Source organism: Mandrillus leucophaeus, unplaced genomic scaffold (genome assembly GCF_000951045.1).
Source record: "Mandrillus leucophaeus isolate KB7577 unplaced genomic scaffold, Mleu.le_1.0 Scaffold1251, whole genome shotgun sequence".
Lineage (NCBI taxonomy): Eukaryota > Metazoa > Chordata > Mammalia > Primates > Cercopithecidae > Mandrillus > Mandrillus leucophaeus.
The window spans coordinates 612,103-628,104 of NW_012100888.1; the positions used below are offsets into that span (position 1 = coordinate 612,103).

The following is a 16,002-nucleotide window of genomic DNA, read 5'->3' on the forward strand; positions in this document are numbered from 1 at the left end:
TTCACAAACAAGGTTGAGTGAAAGAAACTGCATAGCAAATTACCACAAACTTAGAGGCTTAAAACAATATCCATTATCTCCTAGCTGTATAGGTCAGAAATCCAGATGGGCTTGGCTGGGTCCTCTGTTCAGGGTCCCACAAAGCCAGAATTAAATTGTCAACAGGGCTGTACTCCTTACTAGCAGCTCTGGGGGACAATTAGATTTCAGCCTTATTCACGTTGTTGGCAAAACTCTCTGTGATTGAGGTCCCTGTTTCCTTGCTGCCTATTGTCCAGGAGTCAGTCTCAGCTTCTAGGGGCCACTTGCAATCCTTGGCTTGTGGTCCTTTCTATTTTCAAAGCAGTGATATGACTAGTCTTTCTTACACTTCAGATCTTTCAAACTTCTCATTCTGCTTCCAGCCAGAAAAAGTTCTCTGCTCTTAAGTGCTCATATAACTAAATTAGGCCTATCTAGGCAGTCTGTATATTAAGTTCAACTCTGACAAAAGATGTAAATATCTCATCAGAGTCACAGATTCCAGAGATTAGAATGGGACAGCTGTTATGGGAGCCATAATTCTTGCCTACTATAGAAGTCAGTCGCAAAAGAGCGCATATACTGTGTCATTCTGTTTATGTAAAGTTGTAATGCAGGCAAAACTATGCTCTAAGTCAGGATAATGGTTACCTTTGGGGTGGGGGTGCTGGTGGTAACTGGAAGCGTTCACAAGGAAGCTTTGGGGTATTGGTGATAACCTGTCCTTGATCTTGATGCTGGTTCCATGAATGTGTTAAGTTTGTGAAAATACATCAAACTATATATTTGTGATATGAATACTTTTCTATATGTATATAATGTTAAATATAAACAAAAAAATCAGAAAACTGCATAAAGCAAAGTGTAAGTGAACGAATCTGTTATCAGTCAGGGTTCAACCAGAGAAATAGAACCAGTAGGATATAGCTAGCCTGCATAAACTTGTGTACAAAGGTGCAGGTTACTATGTGTGTACCTCATGAAATCATACTGTTACCTCCAATTCAAATTCAGGACAATAGAATTTTCACTGTAGTTGTTCCTCTGTTTTTTTTTTTTTTTTTGAGACGGAGTCTTGTTCTGTCGCCCAGGCTGGAGCGCAGTGACACGATCTCAGCCTGCCAAGTGCTGGGATTACAGGCGTGAGCCACCGTGCCCGGGCCCCCTGTTTCTTCTATATCAAGAATCCTGGTTTTCAGAAATACCAAGGGTGATAGAATTGAACTAGACAACATTACTATTCACACACAAAGCATTCTTAGAATAACACCACCCAACACTGTTACTACTGCCAGTTTTGCTTATGTTCTTCCTGTCCTTACCCATTCTTTATAAGGTTGTTCCCATATTGTTGGAGCACAGAGCCATTATATACCGTTTGCTGTCTCTCGTGTCTTTCATTTATCTTTGTTCTTCGTGTAAATATTGAATGCACATCATAGTCTTTATGTTGATGTCCCCCCAGTCATTTTGATTGTATGTTACTCATTCGTCTGATAAGTAGATTGCCTTAAGATTTATGGGAATGATATTCCCTGAGTTATCTCATGTTGCTGACAACTTGTCTGTGGCCTTTGTACTTGAGATTCAGTTTTGCTGGATATAATATCTTAAACTCACATTTTATTTCCTTCAGCATCTTGTACAGTGCTCCGTTTTCTTTTATTGTAAAGCATCACTGTCAAAAAGTGTAATGGCAAACTGATTTCTTTCCGAGTGATGTGTTCTTTTTGCCTGGATGCTCAAAGACTTTTGGGTCTATTTCCCCAAGGTATACAGTGTACCTTTTCATTTCATTTTGTGTGTCATTTCACCCAGTGTGTGTGTGCGTGTGTGTGTGTGTGTGTGTGTGTAGTATGTGCATGTGTCACATTTCAGGAACATTTTATTGAAATGAAGGATTTAGAAATTTTTGTGTCCCCTGCTTTGGTTTTTTTCTTTGTGGATTCTTATTATATTTATGTTCAGTCTTTGCTTATGTTGAATATTTTCGTCCTATCTGAACTTTAATACAGTTTTCTAATTATGGATTGGATTATTCAGTCAATAAGTATTTATTTGGCATTTACTTTGTGCCATATACTTTCATGTTGTCCTGTTTAATCCTTACAACAATCCTTTGAGTAATTTTAAGATTGCATTTGTGAGATGAGGAAAATGGTTTAGGAAATGCCCAGTGGTCAGTCAGGTGATGGGGGAGTTCAAAGCTGTAAAAGGTATGGCTTCCCAATTCCAGGGTACATGCATCCCTGAATATTGGCAGTAACACTGGATCTTCAGAATGACAGACACATTACCTTGCCTTAATCCCTAATATCTGTCAGAAGTAGTAGGAAGGGACAAGTAAAAGCTAGCTGTCTTTCTTACCTGGTCAAATATAGATGATAAAAAATGTCTTTGAAAAATTTTAAATTAATACCATATCTGAAGCTCAGAATTTATTTAAATTGATACAAACTTAACACTGTTTAGTGTCACGATGGAGGTAGTAGAAAGATAGAATTTTGTATCTAAACATACTGGTTTCTTATCCTGATTCTCCCATTTTCTCACTAGCTATGCCAGCCAAGGCAACCTGAGCTTTCATTTCTTTAACTGTGAAGAAGACAACTTTGGCCTCAGCAGGGTTGAGGATTAAATGATACAATGTATGTAAATATATTCTTTAACCAAGGGATCAGCAAACTTTCTGTAAAAGGTCAAATAGTAAATATTTTTGGTTTTGTAGATGACATGGTTTCTGTCTCAACCACTCAGTTTTGCCACTGTGGTATGAAAGCCTGAGAAGAGAATAGCTGGGCTCCAGTGAAACTTAACTTGCAACAAAAGGCAGCAGGCTAGATTTGACCTGAGGGCTGTAGTTTGCCCACACTTACTCTAACCTATAAAGCTCTGTGTAAATATTGAGTAATTGTCATGACTTTCTCTCTTCAGGCTAATGTAATGCTTGAATATGATATTGATGAAGCTCAGGCATTGTTGGAAAAGAATTTATCGACTGCCACAAAGAATCTTGATTCCCTTGAGGAAGACCTTGACTTTCTTCGAGATCAATTTACTACCACAGAAGTCAGTATCCTTTCTTAAAACAAAAAGCAAGGGAAAAAAAGGAGAAAGATTTTTTTAAAAAAACATTCTTTCGTGGGCAGAGAGAGAGCATTAGGAAAAATAGCTGATGCATGCTGGGCTTAATACCTAGGTGATGGGTTGATAGGTGCAGCAAACCACACAGCACACGTTTACCTTTGTAACAAACCTGCACATCCTGCACATGTACCCTAGAACTAAAAAAAATTAGAATGCAAAAAACCTCCCACATTCTTTCTTACATTGCTTTAGTGGGAAGAATTTCCTTATTAGGCTAACATAAGGTTATAGATTTTATAAGATAGTAAATAAGATATTTGGAACTAGTACTTAAATAAGTTTGTAGATAGATTAGTGACTTTGAAATGTGATGTGGAAACAGCAAATTCACATAGGTGAATGAGTATTTTTCTTCCAAATATTTTCCCAAGACAACTTTGTAACTGGTTAAGTAGTTTAATTTCACAAGCATTTGTTGAGGGTCTCCTATGTTCCTGCAACTGTGTTAAGCCATATGGGGCATGAAAATCAATTTTAGAAAAGAGTGGCAGTGTCTTTCTCTGTTTGTTAGAACTGTACATGTAAAACAGCTGAATGATAATTCATAGCAAACTATAAGTAAGTTAACATATGCAACACCAAGGCAATTTAAACTTTGGGAAAGATAGTTGTAGGCTGGAGTTAGTTCAAAGAAGGCTTTGTTGAGAAGATAAAAGTCAGGCTGCTTTTTTAAAGGCAGCATAGGATTTAAAGATCAGCAGAGAGAAGAGATGGGAGTGGGGTATTCTGGTCAAGAGGGAAGGCAAGCTCTTTGCCTTTCTTCTCTGGCCTGTCTTTTCCTCCTACTTCCTGTCACAGTCACCCAAGACAAAATCACGGGAGTCACCTTTCACACTTCTCTCTTCTTCGCTACCAATAACAAATCGATCACCAGATTCACATCAAATTTCCCTCATAAATCTCTCTGACCATTACTGTTCTCGTTCTGGGACTCCAAAACCTGCACTCAGTAGCTTTTTAGGTTCCTTTCATTCCATCTGTCCTGCCCACTATCTCTAGTATGAATTTACTAAGTCACTCATTTTTATTCCTCTGGTTACAATATTTCAACAGTTCCTTGTTACTTACAAGATATACATATAGGCACTCTTGTGAAGTGACCCCAGCCTGTCTCACCTCATGCCACTGACCTCTTCTTGACTTTCCCCAGTGCATTCCAGGTTCCAGATAACTCCAATCAGTTATTGTACACACTCCCCAAATGTGCCACACCCTTTGTATTTCTACCCTTTGTTCCTCCTAACTGGAATGGCTTTCACATATTTACAGGAGGTGCTCTTTTTTTACCCTTTTACTCTAAATATCTCAGTTCAAGCATCAGAGCATTCCTGAACATTTTCTGATCCTCAGAGTGTTTCTTGTGTGCTTGCTTAACACATACTGCTTAGTTTTTCCTTGCCAAACCATGAGCTCTTCAAATGTAGGAGCTGCACTTTCTCTTCTTTTCCAGTGTGCAGCATGTGGCAGGTGTTCATGGTTGGCTGAGGGAAGGCAGGCCTGTTGGGGCCTAGTGCACTGATCATCATCATCTGACGGGTAGTGTGGAAACTTCATCCAGCTGTGAGATGATGAGGGTCTAGGACGGTGGTGCTTGTGGAAAGGAAAAGATATTAAACGTTAGAGAAAAAACAGGATCCAGTGACTTAGATGGGTACAGGAGCCAAAAGAGAGGAAATCCTCTCAGATGAGTCCTACAAGTTTAGTTAAATGCCATTTGTTATTGTTAGTACTGCAAAAGGTAGGAAAGGAAGGTGTACAGACAAGTGAGGGAGCTAGGGCGAACAGTCTCTGTCATATTGACTATTCTACTGGAGTCTAAGCTCCATGAGGGAAAGGACTTCACCTGTCTTATTCAGGGCTTTGTACAGCGCCTAGTCAGAAACGCAGTAGATGCTTAACAAACTTATTAAGCCAAAGGGAGAGTAAGAGATAAAATTGTTGATAATTGTACTAATACAAATATTACATGGCAGGATATAGGTTGAGCAGTCTTTGAAATTTCTTGGATGAGGGACTGTCTTTAAAACTATTGAGAGTGTCTAGTACATATTTGTTAAATATATCATAGTTGACTAGTTGACAGTTGACTAATACCGTAGTAAACAGTTGGTTAACAGTTGTTGATTTGAGTCCTTAGTTTTGATAGAGTTTAATTACAGTATTTTCCTAGCAATTGACGTTATAGCAGGATGTCTTAACAATACTGTTTGTTACCAGTATTTGTGTATGTGTGATTTCTGTTTCTTTGATTCATTGTGCAAGTGGAGTGAATAGTTAGTCATTGCATGCATTATCTTTAGAACTGCATTTGCATTTTCTTTGACAATTCTTGCAGATATGGCCAGGGTTTATAATTGGGATGTAAAAAGAAGAAACAAGGATGATTCTACCAAGAATAAAGCATAATGCTGGCAATTAAAAATGTGGTTCAGTTTTCCAAACATGTTATCTTAAATACCCCTTTATCCTTACAGGTTGACATAACTTTGAATGTTTTAACAGCAAGAATTTTAAGAAAAGATAAACACCATTTTATTTATTTATAAAAACAAAATTAGTTTCAAATATTTTTGACATTGTGGTTTTTTTTTTTCACATTTCTCAGCAAAGCTAATGGTATTTTAATCATTATTTTTGCCTGTTATAAGAAAACTCTTAGCTGAAATGGCCGAAAACTGTGAGACATGCTATGGAAGCTGAATGTCGGACACTAGCACAGTTTGCTATTTCCCTTTCTAATTGGCTTATGCTACTCTCACTTGATGGTTAAACCGTTTTAGATGTAGAGAAGACAGACAGTTTGAATATTTGTAAACTTGTTTTTCTTTGGTGTGTTTAGGACTTAGTGGTCCTCTGTTGCTGTTGTCTTCTGTAAGTGGGATTTCATGACTCACTGCTTAACAAATAACTATCTACTCTGATATTCTGGACATTTCAGGAAATGGTAATTTGCCTTGTTACACAGTAAGGGGGCTATTAAGACAACATTTTTTCTAACCTCAGATAAGTGCAGTGTCTTTGCAATGCCAACATAAGGGAGATCTTGGCCAACGTGAAATAAAATTACTAATTCAAAACTCTTCCTAAGGTGATTTTGTAGTTCTTAACAGTTCTCCAAAGCATCTTAAACAGGAATATTAAGATAAATGTAAATCTGCAATGGCTGAAAAGAGTTGTGAGCTTTTTTATTCATAATAAAACCTTATAGGAATAGTAAAAAAAAAAAAAAAATCCCTGTGGAAAGCTCCTAGTACATTGGTCAGTGCTGGGTGATATAGATTCTGATAAAAACATAAATGTATTAGTTCATCTCCGTGTAGTAAAAAGTATACTTATACAATGTTTTGTACTTGTATTTCATGATATTAAAACAGTGATGCTAAAACTATGGCAGAGCACTTTTTTCATGTTACTCTTTGTCTAACTATGTTTGGGCTGCTACAACAGAATACCATAGACTGGGGAGCTTATAAACAGCAGAAATTTATTTCTCCCAGTTCTGGAGGCTGGGTAGTCAAAGATCAAGGTGCTGGCAGATTTGGTATCTGGTAAGGGCTGTGTCCTGGTTCATAAATGGCACCTTTTCACTATGCCCTCACGTGGCAGAAGAGGCAAGGAGCTCCCTTGGGCCTCTTTAATATGGCACTAATCTCATCGTGATGAGACTCACCTCCCAAAGGCCCCAGCTCCTAATACCATCACCTAGGGGGTTAAGATTTTAACATAACAATTTTGGGGTGACACGGAGATTCAGACAATACACCTTTTTAAAGTTATCATGGGTCTTTTCACATTTTTGTAAAGTTTACTTGTACATATACTAGCATGTTCCAATAACTTCTTATATTTCTAGAAACAACATAAAATCCCTTTGGAAGGAGTACAGATCTGCAAACAATTGAGAAGTTCATTGAAAATATAACAAAAGTTCCTTGATTGAATTTTTCTTTCATAATTTTAAATTCTCGTATTTTAGAATTTGAGGTTTGTAAGCATCTTGAGATATTGTATGTGCTCATTTCCCCCAAACTTTATTATGGTAAGTATATATTGGTATGAAATGTTCCTGTTAATATTAGAACAGGAATGGTTTGCTCTGAAGATCTTCATTTTGTCTTTGAAAGTATGAATATGGATTTTTAGGTAATTACAAGGACTATGAAGAAACAAAACTCTTTTGAGATATGAATTACAGGCCAAAAATTAAGGTAATTATTTAACAGGTATTTAAAAACACCCATTATGTGTCAGGAACTGTGTTAGGCTCTGTTAATTAAATGAAAGATATTTAAATCTTACCTCTGCCAGATAATTTCTGTTAGAGTGGTTTACATTTTCAGAATAACATAACCATCCTGATTTGACATATTTTGAAGTTTAATATTAGTATAGCGTACTAGGAGAGGATATGGGCAAAAGATTGACTACAGAACTTGATGCTGAGAAATGTGTTGGAAATGCAACTTAAATTGAACTGTTTTTCATTATAAAATGGATGTTCATTTAAGAAAATTTAGAAAACTGGAAAAAAAGATGTTCTATTTGCAGTCCCCTCTTGACATTTCTATGTATTCTGTTTCTTTTTATGTGCATAGGTTTTTTGAAAACATAGCTGAAATGATTTTGTCTTTATTTAATCCTACTTTCTTAGCATGAAATTTGTGGATTGTTTTTGAAACTTTTTCTCTATTGTAAGTAAAGAACTGAGCAGTTTATGTTTACATGAGACTTCTTCCTATATTTAAGGTTTTTCCTGAGACTAGATTACCAATGGAATTATGGAGTCAATGATCATAGCATTTCATTACCTGGGGTTAACTGAAAGTACTGTTTAGTTAGGTAGAACTTGTTTGACATAGAGGCTGTGAGGCTGATGAGTTTTCGAACGGGTATGTTGCGAATTGAATGAAGCATTATTAACTAAGACCAACAGGCAAAAACTTAAGAAGTTGTTTTTGTTCTCACTTTAAAAGCCCAGAATCATAGGTGTTTGTTTGCAGGTTTTACAATTTAAAACACACAAGCCAAATTTGTGTTTTCTTTGTTCCAGCTGTTATTAATGTAACATTTTTCTAAATTCATGTTTTTCCCATACTTCAATTGTGCTTTCCTTCATCCCCTGCTCCCACTACCCATCCTCTTCCATATAAAGACACTGACATCTGTAGGGAGAAGCACCTTATTCAAGGCCATACAGCGGCTATGTGCACAGTCAGAATGAGAGCCACATTTCCTTGCTTCTGGGAAAATTTCCCCCTCTATACCATGATGCCTTGCTCCTTTACTTAGTGATAGCTAAGTTTGGGGAAAATGTTAAGTTCCATTTTTTAATGAATGAACGCTCTGCCTTTCTCTGTATATTTGCTATTCTCAGCCTTAAACTTCAGTGATGTCTTTAAAGATCTTAAACCATTTTTTAAAGGTTTGCCTTCATTGGTTCTAATCCTATACTCTTGTGATAGTCATGGCTATGACAATTTGGTGCTAATGTGGGATGGGGTTGCCTCTTAAGACACTCCTGAGTGCTAGGGCAGCACTCATCACAGCTGGTGCTGGGTTCAACTACACAAACTCCCATGACATGGAAGGGCCGCCTCTGTTACCAGTTTGCTCTGAAGGACATTGGGCAGGCAAGACAGCATGCCAGAGGATGGCTTTAGGCAGAGTTCTATGGGAATTATCTTGGCAGTCCCCACAGACTGCACAAAAGGACATAGGAGTCACCTTGACTTTAGAAGCCATAAGGGACCACCCTCTTTTTAACAGTTCCCTGTGCATATAGCATCCTTGGGTTCTGGCTAGGGACAAGGCCCAGGAAGAAGTTGTACACTGCACTCTTGGAGCCCAAGCTGTGACTCCTAGCAGGTGTTTACATTCATTTGCAGCCTTCCTAGCTTGGACAGAGGATGCTTCGCTGAGCGTTTTACCAGAAGCAGTCTCTTGTCACACAGCTGGTGGTCTACCTTCATCAGGTTTCCAGGGGAACCAAGCTAGAAAGCTATCCAACGTCAGTGCCAAATCTCAAAGGAGAAAGGGATTTGAAACACCTCAGTCATAACCTGTTGAATCTTGCATAATCATGGCCCAGTTTTTGTCATTGGCCTGCTTCCCTTTTCAGTTCCTTTTGTAAGGCCTCTTAGCTAATAGCTGCGGAAAATGTAGTAATACTGTCTTTAGTAAATTTTAAGGGTCAGATGGAAACATTTCTGTCTGAGTTAGGTGAAAGACAGCCAGGCGGTCCAAGTAGTTAATCTCCAAAGTTCCTTAATAAATGGATCTGAAAACGTTTTTCTCAACTCAAAACCAAGTGATGTTATAAATTTAGTGAACCTATGAAGTTAATGCAGAGTGCAAGCTTTTAAGGCTTGTGGCCCAAACTAGGCAATAACTAAAATTTTCATTTTCACACTTTTTATTTTGAAATTTTGTAACTATGACCAGTGTCATCGTTAGGCCTGCTAATTAACCATATTTCCTATATATTAATACTCTTTTCTGTACTCAGGGAGAACTGCTTGTATGACCAGTTGTGAGAAGGTACCAGTTTGAGATTGGAAGTGTCCAAGGATGGAGAAGTTGATTCACGTATTATGTGCACAGAGTTACTTTTCTTGTTTGGTTAGGAGAAGATGGCCCAGGATCTCATCTGCACATGAAAAATCATGGCTTGTGCTCTGAAGTTTAACTAGAGGATATACTTGTATTTGTGTTCCTCTCTTGTCTGATGTCAGATTTAGGTGTAGCCATGTCAAAAAGGATAGACCTGGTGTGCATGGTATTTTTGAGCAGTTTCTTTATAAAGGATCATGCTTCTTGATTATGGTTTTCAAATAATTTTATGTGTTAGTTGATTGTGTGACAACTCTGTTTGCCTTCCGTGGATATTTGATATACAGGTAGGCAGTGACCAAATAGGATTTTTTTTCCAGATTTTCCAAGTACAACCATCTTAGACTGAATCAGTTTATTCTCCCTAGACCAAAGCTGTGGATTCTAGAGTAAAAGTAAAAAATTTAAAAGTAAAAGGTCAGTGGATAACAATCTCTTCCATTTGTCTATTTTTGCTTGTATTACCTGTGCTTTTAGAGTCACATCCCCAAAAATCGCTGCCCAGATGAATGTTATCAAGGTTTTCCCCTATGTTTTCTTCCAGTAGTTTTTACAGGTTCAGGCCTTACGTTTAAGTCTAATCCATTTTGAGTTGATTATCATATGTGGAATGAGATAGGAGTCTAGTATCATTCTTCTGTATGTGAATATCCAGTTCCCCAAGCATCATTAATTGAAGAACGTTCCCTTTCCCCATTTTGTGTTCTTGGCACCTTTGTTGAAAATGAGTTAGCTGTAATGTGTAGATTTACTTCCGGGCTCTCTATTCTGTTCCATTGGTCTACATGTCTGTTTTTATACCAGTACCATGCTGTTTTGATTACTATAGCTTTGTAGTTGATTTTGAAATCAGAGTGTGATTTTATGAGTTTTAGGATTGTTTTCTATTTCTGTGCAAAATGTCATTGCAATTTTGATAGGGATTGTATTGATTCTATGGATTGCTTTGGAAGTATGAACAGTTTGACAGTTTTAATTATTCAGTCCATGCACATGGGGTATCTATCCATTTATTTGTGTCTTCTTCAATTTCTTTCATTGGTATTTTACAGTTTTCAGTGTATAGACTTTTACCTTCTTGGTTCAATTTATTTCCAAGTACTTTTTGGCTATTGTAGATGTGATTGTTTTCTTGATATCTTTTTCACATAGTTCATTGTTAGCATATAGAAGTAGTACTGATTTTGTATGTTGATTTTGTATCCTGCAACTTTCCTGAGCTTATTTATTAGTTCTAACAGTTTTTGGTGGGATCTTTACAGTTTCAATATGTAAGATCATGTCATCTGTAAACAGAGACAGTTTAACTTCTTCCTTTCTGATTTGGATGCCTTTTATTTGTTTTACTTTACTAATTGCTTTATCTAGCGCTTCTGCCACAATGTTGAATGGAAGTGAGGTGAATGGGCATCCTTGTCTTGTTCCTGATCTTAGAGGAAAAGCTTTCAGCTTTTCACTTGAACATAATGTTAGCTGTGGGCTTATTGAATATGGCCTCTATTGTGTTGAGATGCATTCCATCTTAATTTGTTGAGAATTTTAATGAAGAAAGGATGTTGAATTTTGTCAGATGCCTTTTCCGCATTCATTGAGATGATCATAGGGTTTTGTCCTTCATTCTGCGAATGTGGTATATCATATTTGTTGATGTGCATATGTTAAACCATCCTTGTCATCCCAGAGATAACCTCACTTGATAATGGTGTCAGTTTGCTAGTATTTTCTTGAGAAGGGTAATGCTGGCCTCATACAGTGAGTGTGGAAATATACTCTTCAGTATTTTTGGAAGAGTTTGAAACGGATTGGTTTTAGTTCTTTAAATGTTTGGTAGAATTCAGCCCATGAAATCATAAGGTCTGGAGTTTTCCTTTTATGGGAGACTCTGTTTTTTTAACTTGATGTGATCCTATTTGTCCATTTTTGCTTTGGTTGCCTGTACTTTTGGGGTATTGCTCAAGAAATTTGACTGCACTGTAGGTGTGTGGGTTTGTTTCTGGGTTCTCTATTCTACTCCCAATTATTGGTGTATGTGTCTGTTTTTTATGGCAGTGCCATGCTGTTTGGCTACTATAGCTCTGTAATATAATTTGAAGTCAGATAATGTTATTTTTCTAGGTTTGTTCTTTTTAGTTAGGATAGCTTTGGCTATTCTGGGTCTTTTGTGGTTCCATATAAATTTTAGGATTATTTTTTCTATTTCTATGAAGAATGTCATTGGTTTTTTTCTTTTTGATTTGAGTTCCTCATAGATTCTGGATATTAGTCTTGTTGGATGCATAATTCACTAATATTTTCTCTCATTCTGTAGGTTGTCTGTTTACTCTGTTGATTATTTCTTCTATGCAGATACTTTTTAGTTAAGCTGCATTTGTCTATTTTTGTTTTTGCTGCATTTGATTTTGAAGTCTTAGTGATAAATTCTTTGCCTAGGCCAATGTCCAGAAGAGTTTTTCCTAGGTTTTCTTTGAGGATTTTTATAGTTTCAGGTCTTACATTTAAGTCTTTAATCTATCTTGAGTTAATTTTTGTTTATGGTAAGAGAGAGGGCTTCATTTTCATTCTTCTGCATATGGTTAGCCATTTTCCATAGCACTTGTTGAAGATCAACTGGTTGTAGGCATGTGGCTTTATTTCTGGGTTCTCTATTCTGTTTTACTGATCTATGTGTCTATTTTTGTACCAGTAGCATGCTCGTTTGGTTACTGTAGCCTTGTAGTATAACTTGAAGTCAGGTAATGTGATGCCTCCAACTTTGTTCTTTTGCTTAGGATTGCTTTGGCTATTTAGGCTCTTTTTTGGTTGTATATGAATTTTAGGAGTCTTTCCTAATTCTGTGAAAAATGATGTTGGTAGTTTGATAAGAATTGCATTGAACCTGTGAATTGCTTTGGGCAGTATCGTCATTTTAATGATATTTATCCTGATCCATGAGCATGGGATGTTTTTTCATTTGTTTGTGTCTTCTCTGATTTCTTTCATCAGTGTTTTGTAGTTTCCTTGTAGAGATCGTTCACTTCCTTGCTTAAATGTATTCCTAGGTATTTAAATTTTCATTGGTGTTAGATTTTTAACCAATTTTCAACTTTACTGTAGCTATTGGTTGCAATACCAGAGTAAAATGGCCGTGCTGCCTTTTTTTTAATTTCGGGTCACACTGAGACACTGATACCAGTGATGCATTAAACAGTGTGGTGCACAGGCATCACCAGTATGCAATATATTTATGTAACAAACCTGCACGTGTACCCTCTGAACCTTTAAAAATAAAAATAAAAAGTGGACTGCAGTTGCCTTTTTCTTCTCCACTTGGTCCTCAGCCACCAGATCCCAAACTGATTCTGGGAGAAATCCAGGTAATTAGCAACTATAGGGAAATCTGATTACTCATACTAATGACCAAGGAAAGGGTCATTACTCTGGTTATTTGAGAGATGACCATGGTCTAGGACTTTCTCTTTTAACTTTTCTGGCTAGAGTTTGTGCAGGTCAGATGTTGGGGGAAGAAAGTCCAGAGAAAATAAATTTTATCCTAGGGAAGGAGTGGGCAAGTCCCAAAACAAAGATGACTCTGGAAGACAAAAGGCAAGCAGAGATGGGAGTCTGGCCCTGAAAATAGGTAGAGGCAGGAAAGCTGGAAACTAAGGACTGAGCCCCTTCCCTTCTTCTCTGGTCCCTACCACACCCGCCTCCTTATATATCCAATGGCACATCTCTCTACCCCAGCCCCTAACCTCCACCTGCCCCATTTCTCCTTGGTGAAAAGTTAGTTACATCAGAAATTTTTGAAAGTAGATGGGGCCCAAATTAGTTCTGGGAGAAATCCAGTAACCGTAGGGAAAACGGATTACTGATACTAATGACCAAGGAAAGGATCATTTAAAAAGCTGATAAGAAGAACACACCTTCAAAAGTTTTTTTTTTTTTTAAGGGGGAGGGATATGATCAGAGTACTGGGCAGCTCAAACTTTTCATGCATGACTACATATGTGATGAGACAAAATTATTTAGATTATTACTGAATAATGGCAAATAGATACCAGTATTTTAGTACTTAAAAGTGGCAGGCTGTACTGAATTACTGAACACTGCTTATGGCAATTATCAACCATATTAAATATTATAAACACGATTTAATATGACTTTTGTTAACCTGCCCACTTCAGGGAAGTCTCCTTCCAACCCCAGAAAATATTTCTACAGAATTACAATTAGTATATGTAAAGTATTTCAGAGCAACATACATTTTAAAAAATGTTTTCAAAACTTCAGATGAGATGGCAATTGATATTTTGGAAAATCAAGCAATCTTTGGGTCTTCTATTAAAGTGTAGAGCTTGCCAGCTTTCATTCTGTTGTGGGTTCCAAAGTGCCAGGTCACCTGAGAATTTGTGGTAGAAGTTCAAGTTGCTGTTTTCTTAAGGTAATTTTTCTTTTTCCTTTCATATATTTATTTGCATTGGTAAAGGCTACCGTTTATGACAAAGATGAAATCTTCGTGAACATGTATCTGGTGAATAACATTATGTGAAAATGTATAAAGTGTTAGAAATGCAAGGAAAATGGACAGAAATATTAATAGGAGTCCTAATATATTAATCGCAGTCATTTACAGGTTAATTAGGCAAGACTGCTAGTAATGCTAATTTAATAAATGTTGGCACCTACAAACCCAGTTCTCAAAAATCATTTACAAAAAGTGAGCACATATTAAGCTAATAAAAAAGGCCAAATTTCCAAAAGTGCAAATCATCTGGGCCACATTTTCTGACTATAATGCAGATAAAATTGGAATGAATAATAGTTTAAATGAGAAAAATATGAAACATTTCAAAATTAAGCACTATGTTAAAGAACTTTTAGGTCAAAATAAAAGTATAATTACAAAATTATTTAGAATTTGGTGCAATGAGAACACTAAAAAGCTTAAGAACAGGGGATTCAGATTAAAATATAAGCCTTTGTTGCTAAACTCAAAAGAATAAAAAGCAAATCAAGTGACCAACACTAACATTTGCTGCCTCCATCATTAAAAGTAAGGATAATCTGTCTCTTAGGATAATACTGTGTGTCTTCTGTCTTAACTCTGTCGTATTTATGTGAATCCTTGTCATTACCAACCACTGCAGCTCCTTCCTAATTTCAGCCTCAAGTCATTCTGCTCCCTGACCACCACCTCCTACCTTTTCAGGTCTTCACTGCCCTGCACATCCTTACTTCTCTTCCTTTTGTGTTTCATTCTTTGTACACGTTGTCAATGTTCTTGTCATGCAGCTTTTCTATACTGACTTAGCTGAGTCACTGTCTTGGTTCAGACCAACTGTGCCAATTCCCAGGCAGCTTAATGTAACTAAAAAAGGTCACCACTGCAAGTCGCAAGAGGGCAGTGATGCTGTGCAGTGATCCATTCATTCCCTTACTCTGCAAGATAGTTTCATACCCTCTCTCCTGGTCTCCAACCCTGACACTCCCTCTCTGGTTGTTGCTCACAGCTGATGTTCCTGCTTTCTAGTTGGCCAAGAAGACTGAAGCAACCAGAGGACTCTTCATGCACTCCACCCCACATCTACCCACCATCTGCCCATATTCATAAACCTTTGCTTCATCCTCATCTCAGCCCCCAGTCTTGCCCTAACCAAAGCATTATAAACATTTCCAGGGCAATGTATGGTGTATTTTTAACATTGCCTGGCGCAGCCTCCAGTTAGAGGAGTTCTGGCTTGGCAGTGCACATGTTGTTTCCTAAGTACCAATGACTTTTTCTGTTGAGTGCTCTGGCCACAAAATTGTATTGATTTTAAGTGATACACCCCAAACCTATTTTTCCCTTAGGCCTTGTTACTGTTAGTACATTAGTTTGCTAGAGCTGCTGTTACAAAGTATGATAAACAATAAACAGAAATTTATCACCTCATAGTTCTGGAGAATTGAAGTTTGAGGTCAAGTGTTCGCAGAGCCCTGCTCCCTCTGAAGGCTCTATGGAAAGGTTTGTTCCAAGCCTCTCTCCTAACTTCTGGTAGTTCTTGGCTTGTGGTAGCAGAACTCCAATTTTCACCTGGTGTTTTTCCTGTGCGCACATTTCCCCTTTTTATAAAGACACCAGTCATTGGATTGGGGCCCACCTTACTCCAGTATGACCTCATTTTAACTAATTACATCTACAATTTGACTGCCCCACACCCCCACAATAGGATCACATTTACAGGTACTGAGGGCAAGGACTTTGAC

At 37.3% G+C, this 16,002-nt stretch overlaps 1 protein-coding gene across 3 annotated transcripts in view; it reads left to right on the top strand.

Annotated features, from left to right (window-relative positions):
• The window catches only part of VBP1 (von Hippel-Lindau binding protein 1), a 36,300-nt gene extending 29,744 nt beyond the window's left edge, over positions 1–6,556 (top strand). For all 3 annotated transcript variants that reach the window (XM_011971955.1, XM_011971954.1, XM_011971956.1), the window contains 2 exons: positions 2,956–3,094; positions 5,504–6,556. In XM_011971955.1, coding sequence (XP_011827345.1) covers positions 2,956–3,094; positions 5,504–5,574 — 210 coding nt within the window. In that variant the 3' untranslated portion in view covers positions 5,575–6,556. The remainder of the gene's footprint in view (positions 1–2,955; positions 3,095–5,503) is intronic.
• Positions 6,557–16,002: the final 9,446 nt, after the last annotated feature.